Source organism: Triturus cristatus, chromosome 5_2 (assembly GCF_964204655.1).
Source record: "Triturus cristatus chromosome 5_2, aTriCri1.1, whole genome shotgun sequence".
Lineage (NCBI taxonomy): Eukaryota > Metazoa > Chordata > Amphibia > Caudata > Salamandridae > Triturus > Triturus cristatus.
This window is the reverse complement of record NC_140588.1, coordinates 925,195,068-925,218,570: the sequence shown is the minus strand read 5'-3', so window position 1 is coordinate 925,218,570 and position 23,503 is coordinate 925,195,068. Positions and strand designations below refer to the sequence as shown.

Sequence of the window (23,503 nt, the reverse complement as noted above, 5' to 3'; positions counted from 1 at the left end):
GAACTCCGATCTGTGGCGGAGGGTGAGGCCCATGCATACTCCCTTGCCACGCAACGTCGGCTCTATGATGCCGGGGATAAGAGCATGAAATTGCTGGCCTGGCTCGAACGCCGAGGTCGGGCGCGTTCTTGGGTAGCGGAAGTGCGGGATGGATCTGGCTCCTTGGTGACTATGGGGGGGGGGGGCCATTGCGGATGCCTTCGCGTCTTATTATGAAGGGGTTTATTTCCTGGTGTGTACTTGGACAGAGTTGGACTGCGAGGAGTTCCTGCGGGACTTTGCGCTTCCTGCTCTGTCTCAGGAACAGGCAGACGGTTTGGACGCCGATCTTACTGTGGCGGAGCTGGGTGAGGCCCTCAATGCTCTTCAGGCAGGGAAGGCACAGGGCCCTAATGGGTTACCTGTTGAGTTATACAAGAGTCAGGCCGGTGTGATTGTTGGCCATATGCGGCGTATGTTCCTCGAGGCCCAGGAGGTGGGTAGACTCCCGCCAGACCAGCGGGAAGCCACAATAGTGGTCATTCACAAGGCTCGGAAACCACCTGACCAGTGTTCCTCTTACCGACCCATCTCGTTACTCAACGTAGAGGCTAAAGTCCTGGCTAAAGCCCTAGCAACGCGGCTGATATCGGTCCTGCCGGACCTTATCCATGTAGACCAGTCCGGTTTCATGCCCCATAGGAGTACCCGCCACAATCTGCTAAGGCTCCATGGGGTTCTGTATATGACGGAGGCTGTGGGTGATGCTCAAAGGGCCCTTACGGCCCTCGATGCATCTATGGCCTTCGATAGCATTGAGTGGCCGTATCTTTTCAAGGTCCTGCAGAAACTAGGGTTTGGCCTGGCTTTCAGTGGGTGGGTGCGACTTTTATATGAACAGCCACTGGCACGAGTCGGAGTCAATGGAGCAATGTCTCGCCTGTTTCCCCTGCGTAGGGGAACTAGGCAAGGGTGTCCCCTGTCCCTGCTCCTGTTTGCCCTGGCTCTTGAGCCTCTGGCGCATTGTATCCGGCGGGACCGATCGTTCTGGGGATTGGCGCTCACTGACCTATGGGAGGAGCGTATATCGTTGTACGCTGACGATATCGTTCTCTATATGGCCTGCCCGTATCACTCCATTGCGCAGGCACTTCACCTCTTTTGGTTATTCGGGAGCTACTCGGGCTTTACAATTAACTGGTCCAAATCTATCATTTATCCCCTCTCGGGCCCGCCGCCGCGGATCCCGCGGGGCTGTGCGGCATCGCTCGTGACAGGTGGCTTTAAATATTTAGGGGTGTATGTTACCAGGGACAGGATAGAGTTCTTCAACAAAAATCTTGAACCGCAATTGGTACGATTGGCAAATTATGTGTCCCATTGGAGGTCCTTGCCCCTTTCATTAGCGTGGCTCTGCCACGGCTGCTCTATATTTTGCAAAATACACCGTATCCAGTCCCGAATGGAGTATTCTGGCGCATAGCGCAATCCGTGCGTACGCTGTTGTGGGAGGGGTGGAAGCCCAAGGATCGCGTTCCGGAAGCTCACGAGGGGGGTGTACGACGGGGGGCTGGCCCTCCCGGACGTCCAGTTACATTACTGGGCTTCTCAGCTACAAGTAATCAACGACTGGGTCTATGCATCGGGTTCGGAACCTACCTGTCGGACAGACATGTTATGCCGGATGGGGTCTGTGAGTCGCTCCTCTACACGCGGCGCTTGCGCGGCGATCTACCCTCGCATACGTGGGTGGTCCTTCGATGCTGGCAGGAAGCGAATACATTTCTGGGGTGGGCTGGCAAATTGACAGGCAGGACTCCTCTGTGGATAGGGGATCACCTACCGGAAGTTAAGGGACTCGCGGGTTTTGGGGGATGGAAGTTAATTGGAATAGAGTTCTTGGGCGACGTGTTGAGAAGAGACGCCCCTAGATCCTTTGAATATCTGCAGGGTGACTACCAGTTGCATGACTCCCAGCGTTTTAATTATCTGCGACTTGTGCATGCCTTGAGCTCCCATGTGCGCCCTGACTCGTCAATTCCGGAGCACCCCCCAATGGAGGACTGGCTTCTTCTTGACCCCATCTTAGGTAGGCCAACCGCCACTATTTACCGTAAACTAATAAATAACCTGCCTGACCCCTTGGTGTCCCTGCGGGACCGTTGGGAGGGGAACCTCGGTAGCCTTGATGAGGAAGACTGGCAGGACGCCTTCAAAGCCCCCGCGAAGTTGCTTTTCGGATTCGGCACCGCCTTGTACAGCTAAAAATCCTTCATCGAGTATACTACCCGCGCACCCATCTCTTTGAGTGGAGCAGGAGCCTGTCTCCCTTATGTCTGCGAGGATGTCGGTGGGAGGGAACATTTGACCATATCCTCTGGGACTGTCCGAACATAGTACCTTTCTGGGCGCGGGTTGCGCGTACAATGGCGATAGTGGTGTGCTCCCCGGTTCCAGTCGAACCTAAATGGATTCTTCTCATGATTAAAGGTCCCACAGATTGGTCCAGGTACCAGGAGATATGGCTCGCCTTGGCAGCTGGAGTAGCGAAGCGGAATATTACGAGCAGTTAGGGGGGCTCAGGCACCCCCAAGGTGGGATCAATGGTGCAGGGACCTGGATTGGTGCCAGAGGGCTGAGAAAGTTTTTTATAAGTCCCGGGGCTGTGTGCGCAAATGGAAAAAAGTGTGGGGGCCGTGGCGGAGGTTTCGGGCGTCTGGCAATAGGGAGGAGGGTGGCCACGAGTAATATGTTATTGTCCCATCATGCAGATCGATGAATATCCCGTACAGGGGGTACCGCCCCTCTTTATCTTATCTTGTGATTTTATGGATGTGTTGTGTGAGACCATGAGCAAAGTTAAGAAAATGATTTCCTCCCAAAAAAAACACAATCGTTCCACATGATCTCTATTCAAGATGTTACACCTCCTCAACGGAAACAATTACATGTCTCTAGACCTCCAGGACACATATTTTCATATACCCATATGCCGTAAACACAAGAAATGTCTAAGAATCATGGTGGCCGGCAGGCACGATCAATTTCGCGTCCTACCTTTCGGACTGAAATCAGCTCCACGCATTTTCACGAAGTGCCTAGCGCCAGTTGCAGCATATCTGAGGCAACATCATCAAATTTTTCCTTACCTTGACGACTGGCTTATCAAGGCCCCCACTAACGAAGCAGCAAGGACATCTACCAAAGCTTGTCTGCAACTTTTCAGGAGATTGGGCCTCACTTTAAAAGTAGAAATATCAATTCTGCAACCATCCTGTCGATGGTCTTTCTAGGTGCTATCCTGGACATTATCAAAAACAAGGCATATCCCACTTTGGACAGACAACAAAGACTAATATCCTTGGCAAAACGGGGCCAAAAAAGGTTTCTTTTCGTACGCCTTTACAAGTCATCCTAGGCATGATGTATTCCTGTATTCCCCACATACCTCATTGTCATCTCCACATGCGTCGTCCTCGGGAAGCTTTAAACGAACAATGGTTGCAGATAGAGAGGGCACATTTGATGATCTGATCCAAATCACCCCTCCCATGATTGCAGCTCTAGACTGGTGGGTGCAACCTCACCAGTTACCGCAGGGTTTTCCCTTCCTGTCTCAAGCTGCTCCTCTCGTGATCACAACGGATGCATCTTTAGAAGTTTGGGGGGCTTTCCTTCAAGACTTGCCAGTCAGTGGAAAATGTACACCCTCGCCCCGAGATCTTTATATCAATCTTCTCGAGTTGAGAGAACTTTTTCTGGCGCTCCAAGTGTGTCTGCCAAGAATACAAAACGCTTTGTGCTTGTCAGAACAGACAATACCACGACAATGCACTACCTGAACAAACAAGGAGGATCCAGATCTCTCCTGCTCTCTCAGGAAGCCCAGCTTATCTGGTGCTGGGCGATTCAACACAAAGTGCATATGACAGCATAGTATGTTCCAGGAAAGCAGATCGTCATAGCAGATACGTTGCGCAGACTAAAGACAACCTTCCACGAGTGGGAACTGGATCAACTCCCTCTCGACAGCATTTTCTTCCAATGGGACAAGCCGGACATAGACCTGTTCGCAACACCACACAACGCGAAATGGCTGTACTTCGCTAGTTGGCGTCACCATCCGGGTTCATGGGGAAATGCCTTTTCAATAGCCAGACGTGGCATATTTGCCTATGCTTTTCCCCCATTCCTCTCCTTCCACGAGTACTAAAAAAGTTAAAGACGGAACCCTGCAAGATGATACTAATAGCACCAGCCTGGCCTCACCAACATTGGTACACAGAACTTCACCTACTCTATCAAGCCTCCAATCCATCTCAAACCATTTCCGTCCCTTTTGACGATGAACCAGGGACAAGTATGTCATCCAAACCTCAGTTTCTCTGAAATTAGCGACTTGGCTTCTGAGTTCTAGGAGTGTCCATATTTAAAGATCCTGCATGAGTGTAGGCATGTGCTGGATAGGGCAAGAGCAGGCAGCACTAATAGGACTTATTCGCTCAAATGGAAAAGATTCTGCATCTGGTGTGCATCATCTAAAGTCAATCCTCTCCCTTCACCTCCAGAGAAAATGTTACCTTATCTCCTACACTTGGCTCACCTCGGCTTTGCTCGCGCATTAGCTAAGGTTCGTTTAGCTGCCATCTCCAGGTTTCGCAGATCAGCTAATGTCTCTATGGTTCCAGCAGGCTGGTCAAACAGTTTCTCAAGGGCCTGTTCAGAATGTTTACTCCATTAAGGGCATAGCATAGCAGCTGAATACAGTGCTGAGCCAATTTAATTAAACATCTGTTCGAACCTTTTCTCAGAGTGGGTATAAAGTTCCTATCCTGGAAGGTCGCTCTCCTCCTAGCTCTTACTTCAGCGAGAAGAGTTAGTGAACTCCAGACGTTTGCTACCCAAGAACCTTTCTTACAATTCAAACATGACAAAGTTATTCTACGAGGTCCCTTCGGATTTTCACCTTAATGAGCCAATCGTTTTGAAAAAAAATTTCCAACTCAACAAACTCCAGCGGAGTGTGCTCTACACTCTCTGGATGTCAAACGTGCCTAAAGTTTTACATGAACAGGACAAAATCATTTTGCAAGTCAAATAAACTCTTTATAGCGTACAGTGCACCTAGAAAAGGTTTCCCTCTCACTAAACGGAGCATTTCAAGATGGATATCGAGTGCCATTGTTTTCGGTCATCAGCAAGCTGGCCAACCTCTGACGTCAAAGGTCCGTGCTCATTCTACCAGAGCAATGTCCACGTCTATGCCGCTGTTTGCAGGTGTGTCCCTTTCAGAGATCTGCAGAGCAGCAACTTGGAGGACGCTGCACGCGTTCACCAAGCACTATAGCTTGGACTCTGATGTGAAGCGAGATGCGGCAGTGGGACAAGCAGCTATCGGATCTCTTTTTCAATAAGGTGAGACTTCTTTCTTTTGTTCCTTCCCTCCATCCTTTATGGTCACACATTTTCACTGATTTCTGGTCTGTCTGTATACATTAAATGAATATATGTACTTATATTTTTTTTATATACATAAGGATGTTGCACCTGTATTGGTAGCTATATAAAAAACGCGTTTTCCCCATGCATTTTTCCATAGGACCTTTAGACACAGCTACAGCCCGAACGGCTGAACAGAATTACTTGTAATTTGGCAGAGAGGTAGTCCTCAGATCAAGGAAGTGCCTTTTGTAGGTCTGGTGTAAATCTGTTCAGTAGTTCCTGAGAAAATAGCATTTAAATCAATATATATATCTGTAAGCGCGCTCCGTAAGCTTACCGTACGCGTACGGTGCCGTGCGCGAGCGCGATTCTGATTGGCTGTTAGATCTTAGTAAACATTCGAATCGGTCGAAACCAGGAAGTGTCGGCCGCCATTTTCTCACTCGCACTCTGAGGGGTGGAGGAAAAACAAAGTTGGATATCATAAAAAGGGGGCAGGCTAGACAGCTCCTAACCACCTAGCCTTGGTTATGGTATCCCAGAAGGCCATCCAAGGGCAAAAAATTATTTATTTTTTTTTAAAAAAATACGCCGAATACGCTTACCGTACGGTAAAAATTTAATTTAAAAAAAAAAAAACATATTCCCCCCTCCCCCCCCCCCCCCCTCCCCCCGTGTGCAAAAGGTGCCCACCGGGCACCATTTGTGCATGGCATAATACAGACCAAAAATGTAATAGAAAATCTTTCACAACGAAGCGCATAATATGTCCTCCGTGTCCGGACGGTGCGCGAAGGGCATCGTGCGTACATGGCCCATCCAGCGTAACGTGGGCACGCGGTGCGCGTAGCGCACCGCGTGCCCAACGTGCGTGCACGGCACTAACTGCGTAAAGTGGGCGCGCGGTGCTCACTGTGCGCGCACGGTGCGCGCACGGTGCGCGAAGCGCACGGTGCTCGCACGGAACGAACTGCGTGAAGTGGGCGCGCACGGCACGAACGGCGTAAAGTAACTTAGCATTTAAAAAACCGTACAAATTCACTGAAAAAACCATAGGTTTCACACACGTTATAGTTAGCTGTACATTTCACTCGTAAAAAACCAATGAAATTCCACGTTATAGTTAGTGCAGGCAACTATAACTCACGCGACCGCAATCCTCTGCTGATGCTAATACTGTATTTAGACACTTATTTGCCCATGTCTTCTTCCATTAAATTTTAGCTATACATATATTACAAATATTTTTTTTTCATAAAGACACATATGTCATTAGCAGAGGATTGCGGTCGCGTGAGTTATAGTTGCCTGCACTAACTATAACGTGGAATTTCATTGGTTTTTTACGAGTGAAATGTACAGCTAACTATAACTTGTGTGAAACCTATGGTTTTTTCAGTGAATTTGCAAGGTTTTTAAAATGCTAATTCCTAACTATAACGTGTGTGAAACCTATGGTTTTTTCAGTGAATATATATATATATATATATATATATATATATATATATATATATATATATATATATATATATATATATATATATATATATATATATATATATATATATAGATAGAGAATGTGCAATTATATATATATTATATATAGATACGTGAGTGTATATGTAAGTGTGTGTACAGGCAATACTATTTCTTGGGACTGTATTTAGTTGGTATATGACACTACAATGTGTTATTCACTGCTTGCTACTCTGATTCAAATATGTGAATCTACAAAAGTTTAAAATACTGGAGTAAGAAATAAGTTACTTACCTGTAACTGTAATTCTCCAGTATTGGAATCTTTAATGGATTCTCATGTGACCCGCCCACCTCCCCTGGAGAAGGCTCACTTAGATATTGCAGTATTTTCTATGTGTGTGCACTTGTACTAAGAAAATCTGATGAACTAGAGCTTATCCAGTATTGGGGTATCTTTCATAGATTCACATGCCTGAATCATTCCCTGTCGCCGAGGCGGGAGTCCCATGGTAAATACAAAAGTAGTGCCAAAAAATAATAGTAGTAGGAGGCCCCAAAGAAAAGGCCTGAGGCCTAGATCTTAGCAGCATATCGACATCATTAAGCCAAAAGAACCAACAAATTGGTACCAACCAATCAGCTATCAGCACCCTCTAGAACACTCTCAGCAGAGCCAGTTCTCCTCAGATTTACACCGCACGTCGTGTGGAAGGGAGTCTCCCTGAGTGCCACTCAGTTTTCTACTTTATTCCATGACGTCTGACAAGAAAGCCTTGTTCAAGTCCTGCAGACCCTGCGCCAAGAAGAGAGTCCATCTTGATGACCAGCATATGGACTGCATCTCTACCCTAAAAATGAGGCAAAAGATTGCAAAATTTGCTGAACCTTCCCTACTAAGACTCTTAGGGATAGGGAGGCGAGAGTGCTGTTATGGCTTACATCCTCTTCGGCTGAAGAGGATGATAGAGCCTCAACTTCCAGCAAGAGAGCTAGGTCTCATGACAGCTCTTCAAGCGAGGGGAAAAAACACCATAAATCTTCCCACTCTACTTCTGGCCCTTCTCAGAGGACTCCTCTCATCTCCTTGGTTGGCGCACTCTCCTCAGGACTCTGCTCTCAAGGACTCTAAAAAGACGTCTTCCAAAAACTGTGAGTGAAAGTCTTTCAAAATCTCTGGCTTTCCCTCCTTCGTCGACGATATCTGTCACTTCTGCTCCTTCGTCGACGGACACTGTCTCGACGACGTCTATCACCTCTCCTATACTGTCGACGACGATTACTATCCTGTCAAAGAAACCTGAAGTTGAGGAATCGTCGACGAAGACCTAGTCGACGAAGTTCGTGTCGAAATCCAGATCGATGACATTACCGTCGACAAAGCCTCCACTGTCGACAAGAGTAGTATAGTCGACGAAGATGCAGCTGGTTACTACCCCGTCGAGCTCGTCAACTAAGGGGACGTCGATCCCGTCGACAATGATCCCGTCGACGTCGAGCCCGTCGATGATGATCCCGTCGACGTCGAGCCCGTCGATGATGATCCCGTTGACGTCGAGCCCGTCGATGATGATCCCGTCGACGTCAAGCCCGTTGACGATGATCCCGTCAACGACGATCCCGTCGCCGACGTTGACAGTCCGTCGACGACGAATCCATTGACGGAGAGCCCGTCAACAACAATTCCATCGACTGGGGATTTACCTGTTCCGTCTGCGGCACCTGCATTGCTTATAGCTCCAACTCAGTCAACACCTGTTTCATATAGGAGTTTTCAGCTCAAAACATTTCAAAGACATGAATAGAGCAATATTTCCCTTCTTACTCCCTCACATCTGGAAACATATGTGCAGGAAGAGGATGATGATTAGGACGACGAAGAGGAAGAAGGACCATTTGGGATAGCTCATCATCCTTCTGAGCTACACATCAAATGTCAGGATGACGATGATGATGAAGAGGAGGAGGATTACCAAGAACAATATTATCAAGAGGACATTGTCATCCCACATCACAGAGTTTACCATAGACAACCTCGCCAGAGTGAGATGTCGCATCTGCCTCCAACTCTAATACAAGACCTGCAAGCCATGCTAGCTGATTACATACAGTGTTTTCCCCCACAGCAAGTCATTCCACAGGTTCCACCACCACCTGTGCCGGTTCCAGATCCTTTGCCTTCACCTGACACTCCTGTTTCAACACCTCAGCTTCCAGACCCTCCTCAAGACCCTCATCAGGGTCAGGACACGTCCTCCGAAGAGGAATTTGAAGAGGGTGAACTTCCAGAGACCATTCAGGCAGATCCTTGGGGATCTTATATTATCCCTATGCCTTCACCACCGACTCCTCTACCATCTTATTCGCCCCCAGAGGATATAGGGGGATTTCATAATCTAATGCAGCGAGCTGCTGCTAGATTTCAATTGCCTGTTACGGTTGAACAATCTGAATGCTTCCTACATGATTTTAAGGAGGAATCCAGAAAGATTACGAGATCTGTCCCCATAATTGATTACATCTGGAAAGAAGGGATCAAAATCATGAAAACTCCTGCATCTGTGCCAGCAGTGCTTCCATGGATAGATCAGAAATACCGTGCTCCGGCCAATAGTCCATCCTGTCTCATTGGCCATCCTCGACCAGATTTGGTAATTTCCCAGGCTGCCCAACAAAGATCTAAGAACCCGGCAACACCCATTACTACACTGCCGGACAAGGAAGGGCGTTGTCTTGATTTGATCAGCAAGAAGTTTTCGACAATGGCAACTGCCTCCATCAGAGCAGCTAACTCCCAAGCAATAATAGGGTGTTATGACCGCCAAATGTGGTCAGAGATGGCTGGACTTATTGAGCTCATTCCGGAAGATGAGAGACAGGAAGCAGGAAAAGTTCTATTGGAGGGAGAGCGCACGGAATCTGAAACAATAGATTGTGCACAAGACATTGGCAATACAAATTTTCGCCAGCTGGCTGGTGCGGCAGTACTCGGACGCCAGGGTTGGCTTAAGGCCACCACTTTCAGACCTGAAGTCCAGACAAAAATATTGGACATGGCTTATGATGGCGAATCTTTGTTTGGAAAACACATCGATGAAGCTCTCCACGCAATAAAAACTGATACAGATACGGCAAGATCATTGGGTTCATTGCAGTACAAACGCAGAACCTTCAGAGGTGCAAGGGGGCGTGGGTTTTCCTCTAGAGGAGGATACCAAAACCAGCTGAATAGACAATACCAGCCCCAATATAGACAAACTTACCAATCTTCATACAGGCAATCCAACACGTCTGGTTTCTCTCGTCAGGGCGGTCGAAGACGATCTCAAAATCAAGGACGGGACGCCAACAGAAAATAGTGATCTCCGCAGGGCGCCTTCCACACCTATTCCCCTTCCCGTTGGTGAGAAAATTTCAGCATTTGTGGACAAGTGGCAAGAAATTACCTCAGACCAATGGGTTCTAGACCTGGTGAACAACGGTCATACCCTAGAATTTGTCACCAAGCCACCCACCACTCCGCCCAAAGGACCCCTCCTCCTAGTCTTCACTTATTATTCAAAGAAGCTTTAACAATGCTCCTCAAGAATGCAATAGAGAAGGTTCCCTCTCATCAGAAATGGACGGGTTTCTATTCCCTATTTTTTTCTGACCAAAAAGAAATCAGGGGAATGGCGCCCGATTCTAGACCTTTGCTACCTGAATAGATTCCTCAAAAAACAAGGATTTCACATGGTCACACTTTCAGAGATTCTAGGTTATCTCAACGAGGGAGATTTTATGGCTTCTCTGGATATGGAAGACGCTTACTTCCACATCCCAATACATCCAAGCATCGCAAATATCTTCGCTTCACTGTGGCTGGCGCCCATTATCAGTTCAAAGTGCTCCCGTTTGGACTAAAATCGCCTACAAGGATCTTCACAAAGGGCCTAACTCCTGTAGCAGCAGCTTTAAGATCCCGGGGAATCCAAGTATTCCCGTATTTGGACGATTGGTTAACCAAAGGTCCTTCGGAAAGAGCAGTCAAGATTGCCGTTACAACGTCTCTCCATCTTTTCAACTCTCTGGAGCTAACTGTGAACAGGAGCAAATCTCAGTTACGCCCGATGCCGGTCCTTCCATTTCTAGGAGCTCTGTTGGATACCGTCCAGTGCAGGGCATTCTTATCTCAAGAACGTCAGGTTCGTCTTCAAAAGCTGGCAATTCTGATCTCGAGAAGAAAGTCAGTTTCTGTCCGCATGGTTGCTTCACTCCTGGGGATGTGCTCTTCCGCAATAAATCTCGTCCATTTGGCAAGACTCTGAATGAGACCTCTACAGGAGGAGCTACACCTTCAGTGGCAACAGGCCGTGGGTTCCTTCGACGACATCTTCAGAGTCACACCACGCATGAAAAATGCTCTGCATTGATGGTCATAGATGCCCAACTTAGCAGAAGGACTCACTTTCATACAGGATATTCCAGATTTTGTTCTCACAATGGATGCCTCCATGGAAGGATGGGGAGGTCATATCCAAGATTTGCAGATACAAGGAAAGTGGTCTCCAGACTACAAGAAACAACATATCAACAGCCTGGAATTGCGAGCAATTTTCCTGTCCCTGCAAGCTTTCCTTCCAAGGATTGCAGGTTCATCGGTACTGGTTCGGACCGACAATACCACCAGCATGTTTTACGTGAACAAGCAGGAGCGACAAGATTGGCAACTTTGTCAAGAGAGGCTCAGGAGTTGTGGGAATGGGTCACACTCCACAACATAACCCTCACAGCAGAACCTGTCAGAGGTTTCCACAATACCCTAGCGGACACGCTCAGCAGGTCCCAATCGGATTACCACGAGTGGGAGCTAGAGCAGACTCAAGTGCTCAGGCAGTTCTGAGCTTGGGGCAAGCCGGCACTGTATTTGTTCGCAACGAAGGACAACAAAAAATGCCAATATTACGCCAGCAGATACCCTCAACAGGGATCAAGGGGGAATGCCCTATCCATGCGATGGTCAGGGATTTGTGCTTACGCTTTTCCCCCCAATACCTCTAATCCCGAGGGTAATATTCAAGATGAAATTGGAGGGCTGCAGTCTCATCCTGATTGCACCCCGGTGGCCACGCCAGTACTGGTTCCAAGAGCTTCTATTATTATCCCAGGACCAACCGATCCGTCTTCTTCCGACACCCACAATGCTGTCGAGGAACAAAGGTCAGGTGCTTCACTTGGACCCTCAGTCTCTACATTTACACGCATGGCTCCTGATTTATTGGCTTTCAAGGACCTTAACATCCCTCAGGACTGTCGTGACATATTGACAAAATCGCGAGCTCAAAGCACAATTAAGACTTAGTCTAAAAGGGAAGCGAACAATGTTCACCCGGTGGAAGCTCCTGCGGAACAGATCCTTCCTTATTTGTTACATCTGACAAGGTCTTGGCTCACTTTCTCATCAGTCAAAGTCCATATAGCCGCACTTTCCAGATTCAGAAAGGGTGCTCAACTTCCTTCTTTATGTTCATCCTCTTTGATCAAACAATTCATGAAAGGACTTTTACAAGCGTTTCCTCCGGTATGGCTTCCTCCACCAGAGTGGGAACTTAACACTGTCTAAACGCAACTAATGAAACACCCATTTGAGCCGATCCACAAGGCCGAACTCAAATTCCTCCCCTGGAAGGATGCCTTACTTCTGGCTCTGACATCTGCTAGAAGAGTGAGTGAAATTCAGGCATTCACTATAAAGGAACCATTTCTACACTTAACTCAGGACTACGTGACCCTCCGGACTAATCCTACATTCATACCTAAAGTACCGTCACAGTTTCACCTCAATGAACCGGTAAAATTAAGGACTTTCTTTCCAAATCCGTCTACACCAGTGGAAAGAGCCTTACATTCTCTTGATATTAAAAGATGTTTAAAATTCTACCTTAAAAAAACAAAGCGCATTAGAAAATCTGATCAGTTGTTCGTGGCTTACGGCCAAACTACTCTGGGAGCTGCAGTCACAAAAACCACAATTGCCAAATGGATAGCATCTACAATCCATTTCTGCCATGACAAGGCTAACAAGCCATTGCTATGGAAAGCCAAGGCCCACTTCGCAAGAGCGGTGGCAGCGTCTACAGCGTTGTTTGCTGGGGTGACTCTAGAAAATATCTGTTGTGCTGCGACATGGCAGAATGTCCACACGTTCACGAGACATTACTGCCTTCAATCTACGCATCAGGACAATGCAGCAGTTGGACAAGCTGTCCTACGCCATCTTTTTCTTTGAGGTCAGTTTCAGGTACCTTTCTGTCTTTCAAATGCTATATATGTCTTGCATTTTTTCATGACAATGACATTTCTGCAATGATGGCATGTCTGACATAGAATGTTATTACAGTGCATGTTTCATTTCCCTGTGTATGTTACATGTTTTTTGAATTCTAAGGTTTGGTTTATTATACCTTTTGTTAACAAGTTGTTGATGCAATTAGGAGTTTATCAGCACTAGTCTCCCACTATCCGCAAACGACTGTATACTTCGTATACTGCTTGCTACTCTGATTCAGGCATGTAAATCTATGAAAGATACCCCAATACTGGATAAGAAAACAAGATACTTACCTGTAACTACAGATATCCAGTATTGGTATCTTTCATAGATTCACATGCACCCAACCTCCTCCCCGTAGAGTCAGTTCTCTGTTTTGGGACACTTACTTCCCACTTGTGCTAAGGAAAATCTGAGGAGAACTGGCTCTGCTGAGTGTGTTCTATAGGGTGCTGATTGGTGCCAAGTTTTTTGGTTCTTTTGGCATAATGATGTAGATAGGCTGCTAAGATCTAGGCCTCAGGCCTTTTCTTTGGGGCCTACTACTACTATTATTTTTTGGCACTACTTTTGTATTTACCGTGGGACTCCCGCCTCGGCGACGGGGAATTATTCAGGCATGTGAATCGATGAAAGATACCAATACTGGATTACTGTATTTACAAGTAAGTAACTTGTTTTCTTCTCCCAGCGTGGTGTCTATTGATTGGTTGGTTCTAAGTTTTAGTCCTTTTTTAGGTCTCTCCTGACCCAGCGCGTGCGCTGGTCTGGCGAGACTTTAAGTAAGGGCTTCATAAAATGCTACCGCCGTCCACAGCTTGCAGTGCATGTGCTCGGGCGCGCGCTTAAGCAGAGGCGCCATATGGCGTGATTACTGCTGCTCGCACACTACTTGCGCACATGCACTGCAAGCTGTGGCCGGCGGTAGCATTTTTCCCAGGAGCTCTTCACAACACAGATGGTCTGCCTTTCCAGTGCTCCGCTTGGAACTCTGCTTTGCCATTATTTCAATTTGTCACTTTAAATCCATTCGGAGCTCTTATGTTGACAACGCCCCTCCACCTCTTCCATTTCTTTGTGCCACACCCTTTTTTTTTTTCTGTCCACGTTGAGAAGGGAACAACTTTTGTTGTGCAGCGTCTGCAAAAAGCATTTACAAAGCCAGTGTGTCATCAAGGCGAGTCCTATTTGCATTGCCGATGCCTCGTTAATACTTGTTATAAGTGTCCCGACCTTCGGCCTAAAAAGAGATCGGAGGCTCAGGCAGATCTGTTCAAATGTCTCGAACACCTTTTAATTGTGAGTATCCGCAGTAGAGAACCTTTGTAAAGGAGTTAAGCATTTCTGGTCTATGCTAGTTCCATTCACAGCCCACAGGACATGTGGCTGAGAAGAACCGTCTGATGCGAGAGGAACAGAAATGCTTTAGATTAAAATGTTTAGATCAAATATTACAAACACAGCGCCAAGGGCCTCGAAGTGTTTTGTCTGTGTTAGTTTCTACACTGGGGAATGCACTGTACCTGTCGGAATGCCATTTGAAAAATGCTCCTTTTGTTACCTACTATTGGGGTGTTGTGTAGTTCACAGTACAGTGCGGTATAAAGTGCAGCTGCGTACTCATGAACGGTGAATAATCTGGAGTGTGCTTGTTTTGGCTTCTAAACATACATGGTGTTTCTGTGTATTTTTTGTTAATTTAATATTGCCACCTTGCCCAGCTTCCAATTCCTTTGGTATCATTTCGGTTGTACCACGTTCTATCCAGCAGGGGTGTTGGTTACACAATAATACACAGGCAACACCCCCCGCTCTTCAACACCACCATCATCTTCTAACTGCACACAGAGTGAAACAAAACACGCAGTGAAACAAACATATTAGTGCAAATACAAATTATTTACATTCTTTAAAAAGATAATAGAAGTTTGAATGGATTCCGCAGTATTTAATGGTATGTCTAACTTGAAAACACATGCAGTGGTTATGACACCATTTAGGTGACACTATGCTGATGTAAAGCACTATACAAATAGGCAAGTTGTAAGTGACACTAAAGTGGTGTAAAGACTATACAAGTAAGTTGCAGGTAACCCTGTAGTGGTGTAAAGTACTATACAAATAAGCAAGATGTAAGTGACACTACAGTAGAGTAAAGATTATAAAATTACGCAAGTTGTAGGTAGCACTACAGTGGTATAAAATCCTGTACAAATAAGTAGGTTGTAGGCCACACTGCAGTAGTATAAAGACTAAACAAATGAGCAAGTTGTAGGTGTCACCACAGTGGTGTAAAGCACTGTAGAGATAAGTAGGTTGTAGGTCACACTGTAGTAGTGTAAAGACTAAAGAAATTAGCAAGTTGTAGGTGAAAATGCAGTGGTGTAAAGCACTGTATAAATGCGGAACAAAATCACAAGCCACGGACTGATGCAGTCTGTGCTCAGGGTCCCCTTTGGTTCCACAAGATAGCGCTGATGCACAGCATGTAGATGCACTAGGCAAAGTGACCTGCTGCTGCCTGTCGTCTACTGACGTGGTTAGGCTGGCATTTCGTACATATGTCTTACAGGTGTCCAAAGTGAGTCTGCTGGTTAGGTTGGCTTCAGTTATATATACACCCTACAGGTATTGTGATGTGACCTAGGTGGGATAGAGTTGGTTTAGTGAGGTTAGTAGAAGTCCTCTATACATCCTATGGGTTGCGTCATGTGGCATAAATTGCATTGAGGTTGCATAATGCAGCTGGCATCAGTTATTAATACTCCCTACACTACAGATATAGTGATATGACATAGGTTGCATTGAGTCGGCGTGGCAAGGTGGATTTCAGTTATACATACACCCTACAGGTAACAGGTATGGTGATGTGAAGTAGGTTGCTTTGAGTCGGCATGGCGTGTTTGGCATAAGTTCACCATACCCCCTATGAGCTTGGTCATGTGGCATTGATTGCATTAAGTCAACATGATGAGGTTGGCATAAGTTGTCGATACAACCTACTGGCTAGGTCATGTGTCATTGGTTGCACTGAGTCGACACAATGAGGTTGGCATAAGTTTTCGATGCACTCTACAGGTTGGTTCAAGTGTGATTGTTTGAATTGAGTCAATATGATGAGGTTGGCATAAGAGGCTGATACAAGCTATGGGTGGAGTTGTGTGGTATTGGTTGCATTGAATTGGCATTGGGAGGTTGGCATGAGTTCTTTACAACCCTTCAGTTCTGGGAATCTGTTATTGATAGCATTGAGTCCGCATGGGGAGGTTGGTGTCTCTCTAACCCTGCAGTTCTGGGGCTATATTATAGACTACATTAAATCCGCATGGCTAGTGATGTGACATTGGTTGCATTCAGTCTGCATGGCAAGGCTGCCAGTGGCTGTATGCACATCTTGCAGGTTTACTGGTGTTGTTACAAGTTCTGTTTTATAAGTTGGTGAGCACTATTTTATTGAATGCTCTTCTCCTATTCCACCCACTACCTCACAACACGTCGCCACCTTTTATTTAACTTTATACTAATGGTAGTCCGCTTTAACTATAGCGGCGGTGGTAATTTAGCAGTGCGTTCCGCATTTAGTGGGGGGTGTTTATTTATTTAGTTAGTTTACTAGCTCCCATGGAGCGCTTTCACATTCATAGAGGTCGTGCCCCTTTATTTACACAAACCGAGTCTAAAGAACGGTACGCAGCCGACTTTAAATTGAAAGCCTGGCATGGGTGCTTTACCAAAAAAACATCTGTTTTTTAACTTGACTCAGATGCTTTTTTTGTCAAAGCCCCTGTGCCGTGGTTTCCCTTTAATATCAGACACGCCCCTTACTTTAGACGTGGTTTGTGTAAACAAAAGGGGCGTGGCCTTCCTGAATGTGAAAGCATTGCCAATTGCTTATACTCTTGTTAATGCAAGACCTATTGCATTGCAAATGCTTGTTTCAAAAGGACAGGGATATGTTACAAAAGTTTCAAGGCTTAGGGCCTTATGTGCTATGTCTAATAGGACATCACTTTTAATAATACCGGGGGCTCCCATCTCGACAATGAAGAATGATTCAAGCATGTGAATCTATGAAAGATTCCAATACTGGAGAACTACAGTTACAAGTAAGTAACTTATTTCTTATTCACAAAGTCTAAAGTGTAGAGCTCACAGACAGCCTCGTTTGCGGTGCGGGTCCCCAGTTGGAAAAGTATTGGTCTGAGGTAGATTCGGCAGACTTGCCTCAAAGCTGGGCAACATAGCAAAAAATATACCAGGGACTCCCTTTTATAGTTACATAGGCGACACTGTAATGTCTGACAGTGCTTTCCAAGATGGATATGATTTTTTTAGGGAAGTGGGTGTAGTCTTGCGGCTAAAAGCCGGTTTTGTGCTTTTCTCCCCATGGCCTGTGTGAGGTGGGGCTTGTGGGTGTGCAGAATTTGAGGGAAGCATAGGGTTTCATGCAAGTCTCTGGCTGCCAAGGATTCCATGTCCAAAATGCGAGAACAGGAGCGTAGGTGCCTTTTTATTGATGATTTGATGGTAGCATAGTTAACTAAGCTTGAGTCACAGTTCTTGGTCGCTAATTGTAGCAGGTCTTTAGCTATGGAAAGATTGGAAGACCAAGGATTTCTCGGTTTTAGAAAGATGGATTTTATGAGAGCCTTCATGGAATTCTCAGGAGCCACAGTTGCCAAGTAAAAATATTTTGCCAGGGAGACCAGCCCTTCAAATATTTGTTGGATGATATCGAATTCAAGGCGAATCTACGTGTTTCTTGTGCAAGCGGGCAAACAAAGTAGTTGTTCGCGGCAAGTGAGCTGTAGATCACATGTTTTGCATACTCCTGCCATCTAGTGTTGGGTCCGGATGTTTGCAAGTTGTTTTTCTTTGAAAAAGTATTTTCCCGTCACGAGGTAGGTGACTCCTCCTTTCAGTGCGCATGGGCAGTGACTCCATTGTTAGATTGTTTTTTTCCGCCATCTGGTTCGGACATGAATTGCTCCACTCCGCTTCCACAACGTTTCTCCGGTTCCCCTCGGTGCGCAATAGACTCACCCTCAACAGTATTGTTTTCGATCGCATAATTCCATTCTCCGCATATTGTATTTACTTAAAAATCCCTCTTTCGATCGGGTAACTCATGGAAGGCCGTTGGGCCTACAAGCGTCGGTCCGACTTGCAGTGGATGGAACGGACTCCATTTAAATTCTGCCCTTGGTGCCACACGAAGTTTCCGCGCACCGACTCGTACCAAGTGTGCAACCTGTGCGTGTCTCCGGAGCACAGAGAAGAGGACTGCAATGCGTGTAATGCTTTCCGATCGAAGAAAACCCTTCACGACTGTTGGGCTTGACGTAGCGACATGCAGAGCCAACACACAGGTTACATTTCGGAGAAGATTCGGAACAAGAGACCGGAGACGCCATGGGAGCCGAAGAAGAAGATGACCCGATCTCCATCTCTGACTACGACTCCGAGGGGCTCTATCCTCTGCCTGTGGTATTGGGTGTCTCCCGTAGGGAAGGGCCCGGCAACCGGGAACAGTCCTCTCCTCCTGCGCCCTGGAACTCATTTCCTTTGTCCGCCCTTCTGATCCGGCGGGTTAGCATTGACAGAGGGGATTGGTGGGGGGTTTCCCAGCACCCCCAGCTGTTCGGCCTGCTTCATGAGCACAGTCTTAGCTGCTAGTATACTCGTCCCGGATCGGGAGACGAGCCGTGTGCTGTAGGCCACTGGGATGGACCCTCCTGCCGCCCGGTTCGCACCACTGGTCCTCTGCTCGCTCCAGGGCCCTGCCACTCCGTGCTCCAGGGCCCGGACGTGCTCGGCGAGACCCAGTCGCCGCTCCTCACTCTCCACTCACCCCTCTGGACCAGAAGGTTAGCACTGCAGGGGAGGGATCTTCCGTCACCTTCTGCGGCCTGATCCGGAGGCAGCCCCCTCACCCTGTGTATGCTCCTCCCGCGGGCCGGTGCCGGGACCGCAAGTAGTAGGCCGCAGCCACGCTCCGCAGGTCGCCACTCCTCTCAGCCTCTTGGGCTGGGGCGCCTCGGGGCACAGAACACCCTCGGTGGGTCCTGTTTGTACATTCCTCCGGAGCCTATATAAACCTCCAGGGGAAACGGGCAGGGCGTCGGCGGGCTCAAATAAACTGCTTATTTAAACAGCGGCATGGGGCGATCTGAAAGCGCGTCCTAGCCGTCCGCCATCTTGGCCACGCCTCCCTCTTTTTTTATTTGTCTTTTTTATTGAACAAGCTGATCACAAACAGAGTGAACAATACATAGCAGTTGTAGAGGTAGTCACAGTAAAATGTCATCAAGGGATCGACTAGTCATCACAAAGCATCACAAACTGATCATTTGGAGTCACAAGTTATACATTTTTTCTGCCACCTGATCTGCAAAAAGATAAGGAGAGCCTGCATAAACTTATTCCTTAACGGGCCCCTGGTCATTACATTCAGAGGTAGCTGTGAACTTGTCCGTTGCCTTGGATGCCCCCTCTGTAGGAAGACATTGCTACAAATTGGTTAGTAAGAAATTATTAAGCAATTCTGGGCAAACTCAGTAGGAGGGAAGCTGCAGTCTCTGCTGTAAGAGCTCTTAAGGTTTTGTCCCTTTGTCAAGCAGCTAATTAGTCTACTTCACCTCATTCGGCACCATTCTTTATGCACAGGAAATGGTTTCGTCTGTTTGGGAGAACAGTACCTAATAGTTTTCTGGTTGAAATGTGGAATCCCCTCAGTCCCCTTATTTGTTAGTTGTTTTGTGAGTGGCTCATAAGAATAATGTACTGGAGTGAAGATCCTATAGAGTAATAATTTGAATTTGGCAAAAACAATTCTGATGGATATAATAGCTTCTGCCTATTCCTTATCACCTACTTTGCTCCTGTTCTGACGAGTGTTTTGTGTCATGTTTTCCTATTCTTCGCTCTGCCCACTGCATCTTTAGTCTCTGTATGGGTGTGGATAAGTTGGGCAGAACTGATTATGCAGGCTTCAGTTTCAGCGTTTTTGGTTCTTATCACTTAAAATGCCCTTGGCTCCATCTAGGCTTAACGTCGGAAAGCTCTACATGGTATGTTGGGAGAGAGTTCATATAAGGAATCTGTGGATAGTATTGTATTTATCTGAAAGAATGTTCAGCAAATGTAAGTGACAAGTTACTTCTAGGTAAGAGGTTAAGAGCGTATTTGTGGTCCAAAAGTAAAAATTATTGCCCTTGAATTTTTAAGTTTTTCAGTTTTTTTTAATTGTGCCTTATAATTCACTAGTTTGCACAGTAGAAAAGTGCAATAACTTCAATAGCATACTTATCATCCTGTGCTTAGGCTAGTTAACTATTTTGTGTGAATCTGGATGCAAACCTTGTTTCTCATTTTTGATTCTTTTAATTTTCTTTGTGTATGCTTAACAAATTGCAAATTTCAGCTATTCTGGGCAGCTGAAAAATAGAAAAGTTAATATGGTTCCTGAAAACGATTTCCATCACAAAGACCCTCCTGTCAGGAGTGCTGTACCTGTTGCAATACAAAATGGGCCTAGCGGTGTTAGCCAAGCTGCAGCGATTACAGTGAATGCTGCAAAACCTGAAGAAAGTACAGAGGAGATTGGTAAGTTATTTTTTGCAGGATTTGAGTTTTATAATTGCAATGTCTCTTTTTTTTTTTTAAAGATCATTTACAACCCTATTTGTAGAACTGTTATAATATTTGTTGGTGCTCTATGCAGGGTATAACTTCCTCTGCTTTCTTTACACTTGGGCAATTTATGCATGTGGAGCTCATCCGGTGGCATCATTATGGTGACATTATTTGTAGTCTCCTAGTATTGCCATGTTCTATATTAGCCCTGTTATTTCTGTCCAACTAACTCATTGCTTCTCTTTCATCCAGGCTTCTTGCGATTCTTGAATTGTGATAACCAACAGATTGCAGTCAGGGCAAAAAAGTTAAAATATTCCTGATACTGCTCCAACAACATGTTCAACCTCCACCTTTTCCAACAAAAGTGTTTGATGGATACATCTGTCTGTGGATTCCTCACCTATAAATGTATCCTTGCGGCAGAATTCCACTGAAACTTTTTCATAGCTCTCCCACGTCGGTGAGGACGTCACAATAGCACAGCTCCGCTCGCTACTCAGTATGACGTCGCCAGAGCCATAAGAAGACCTCGTGGGCATGCTGACGTCGGTTCCCTTTTTTTCTGCGCCGACGTGTAACTGTTTTTCTGGGACTCTCCATTTCCTGTGGGTTTACATTGTTACGATCTGTGGTTGTAACAGTGCGATGGCAGCACAAAAGAAGTCAGGGTTCAAACCTTGTAGGGAATGTGGGTCATATGTATATCACGGACCCCCTCGAAGATTCCCTTTGGTGCCTGTCATCGGATCTACACAACAAGACCTGCCTAGAACAATGACTTCTTGTCTTACTTAGCTCAGTGAACACATCCTACTCAGCGACCCTGGTACTTGTGAAGCCTATTACAATCTGTACCATCTATGCGGCACTGATTGCCAGTCTCTAGGTGGGTCTAGTGTCACAAGCTCTTGGACCTCCTACGTGTCGAAGTGTATTAATAACAAAGTGTCCCTGGTGCTCTATTTCCCTAATAGCGTAGAGGAGAAAGGAGGGCTCAGCACCAGGGACACTTTGTTATTAATACACTTCGACACGTAGGAGGTCCAAGAGCTTGTGACACTAGACCCACCTAGAGACTGGCAATCAGTGCCGCATAGATGGTACAGATTGTAATAGGCTTCACAAGTACCAGGGTCGCTGAGTAGGATGTGTTCACTGAGCTAAGTAAGACAAGAAGTCATTGTTCTAGGCAGGTCTTGTTGTGTAGATGGTATGAGTGGGGGGCGACCTGCCTATTAGACCCCCTTGGCTCCAGTTTTGTTGAAGCCTGTCATCGGATCACAATGTCGAAGGATGTTCGTCTTGTCAAAGGATGATTCGGAAGGCGCTTAAGCAGAGGGAGGCGAAGTTATTCATGGCTCGGGCGAGAGAAGAAGAGAGGCCACAAGAGAGCCAAGTCGAAGTAGACGACCCCACACACCTGGAGGTCGTAAAAGCACTAGAAGAAGAGACCTCGTGGTCCCGGCGTCATTGTACGAAAGATAAATCTTCGAGGTTGGCTTCTCCGGTCCAGCAGCGTCATGGAAAAGATGATGTTTCGCCCTCTTCCTCACCTTCTGCGCAGGCAACTCTGGTCATTCTCTGGCGCTAACTGATTCGCTGACGCCCATGAAGACGTTTACTCCTCCGGCTTCACCTGCTGCGGTTGCGGTGTCCCAGGCGTCTCAGGCACAACCCGCCTCATGGCCTGGGTCGGATCCAGACCAGGTATCCATACCCACCTTTTCCGGGTCCAGGTGCGGATCTTTCGCATTTTCTTAATGCAATGTTTGGCATGTTTGCCAAAGCGGCTAACCCATCCGGTGCGGCTGCTGGCCCTCTCTCCTATAATTTGGGTATCCCCTAACATTGTGTCCAAGCACCATTCGTGTCCAATATGCCTGACTCCTTCATGGCATCTCCTGGCGCCGGGATTCTTGACACCGATTCCGCAATCTGCGGCGCCGTCTGGTTTTGGGCTGGGTCCATCCCGGCTTCTTGTGGCATCACTGCCCACTACTGAGGGACCTCCTTCAGCGCCAAAGTCATTGGCGCCGCACCTGCCGCCACAGGCACCGATTCCGCAGATACGCTCCAGGAGGGAGGCTCAGAGGGTCGTGGAAGACTAGGAGTTCCAGGAACAGCAGGAGCAAGCTGAGGAGGGTGAAATCCTTGACACTGTGGTTGACCTTGAGGGTCTTCAGGAGGCCAGTGGTTTGGAGACTTCAATGGAGTGGGAACTTTCTTCCCCTTCTCAGGACATGGTTCCATACCACACTGTTATCAGAATGGCTGCTGACCTGTTGGATCTGCAGTTGCCCACGGCAGAGGTTGGGTCTAACATTCTGACTGAGGTTTGGCACTCTCCATCTGAAAGAAACCGTTATAGATTTCTTACCTTAGAATTACCCCCAGGTGTCAGACTGGATCGAGAAAGTTTTTCAGCAGCAGTACCCGTGTTCTTCGGAAGGTGGCGTCGGTCGACTCAGTGGTCGGCGGGAAGATGTCACGGTCGCTACATAGACGCCGCCCTCGCGCGCTGACGTCCGTTCTTACATTTTCCACTCCAGCAAGCGCAGATCCAGAGAGACGGTACCTCCAGTCACTTTCTGACTCACTTTTGCTCGACTTCTGTCGAATTCGTTTTTTGGGTCCATCGACTCATGGTGCACGAGGGAT

At 46.9% G+C, this 23,503-nt stretch overlaps 1 protein-coding gene across 2 annotated transcripts in view; it reads left to right on the top strand.

The window, feature by feature from the left end:
- THOC2 (THO complex subunit 2) overlaps positions 1-23,503 on the top strand; it is a 1,568,999-nt gene that overhangs the window by 1,082,584 nt on the left and 462,912 nt on the right. For both annotated transcript variants that reach the window (XM_085608126.1, XM_085608125.1), the window contains exon 29: positions 20,631-20,812. In XM_085608126.1, coding sequence (XP_085464252.1) covers positions 20,631-20,812 — 182 coding nt within the window. The remainder of the gene's footprint in view (positions 1-20,630; positions 20,813-23,503) is intronic.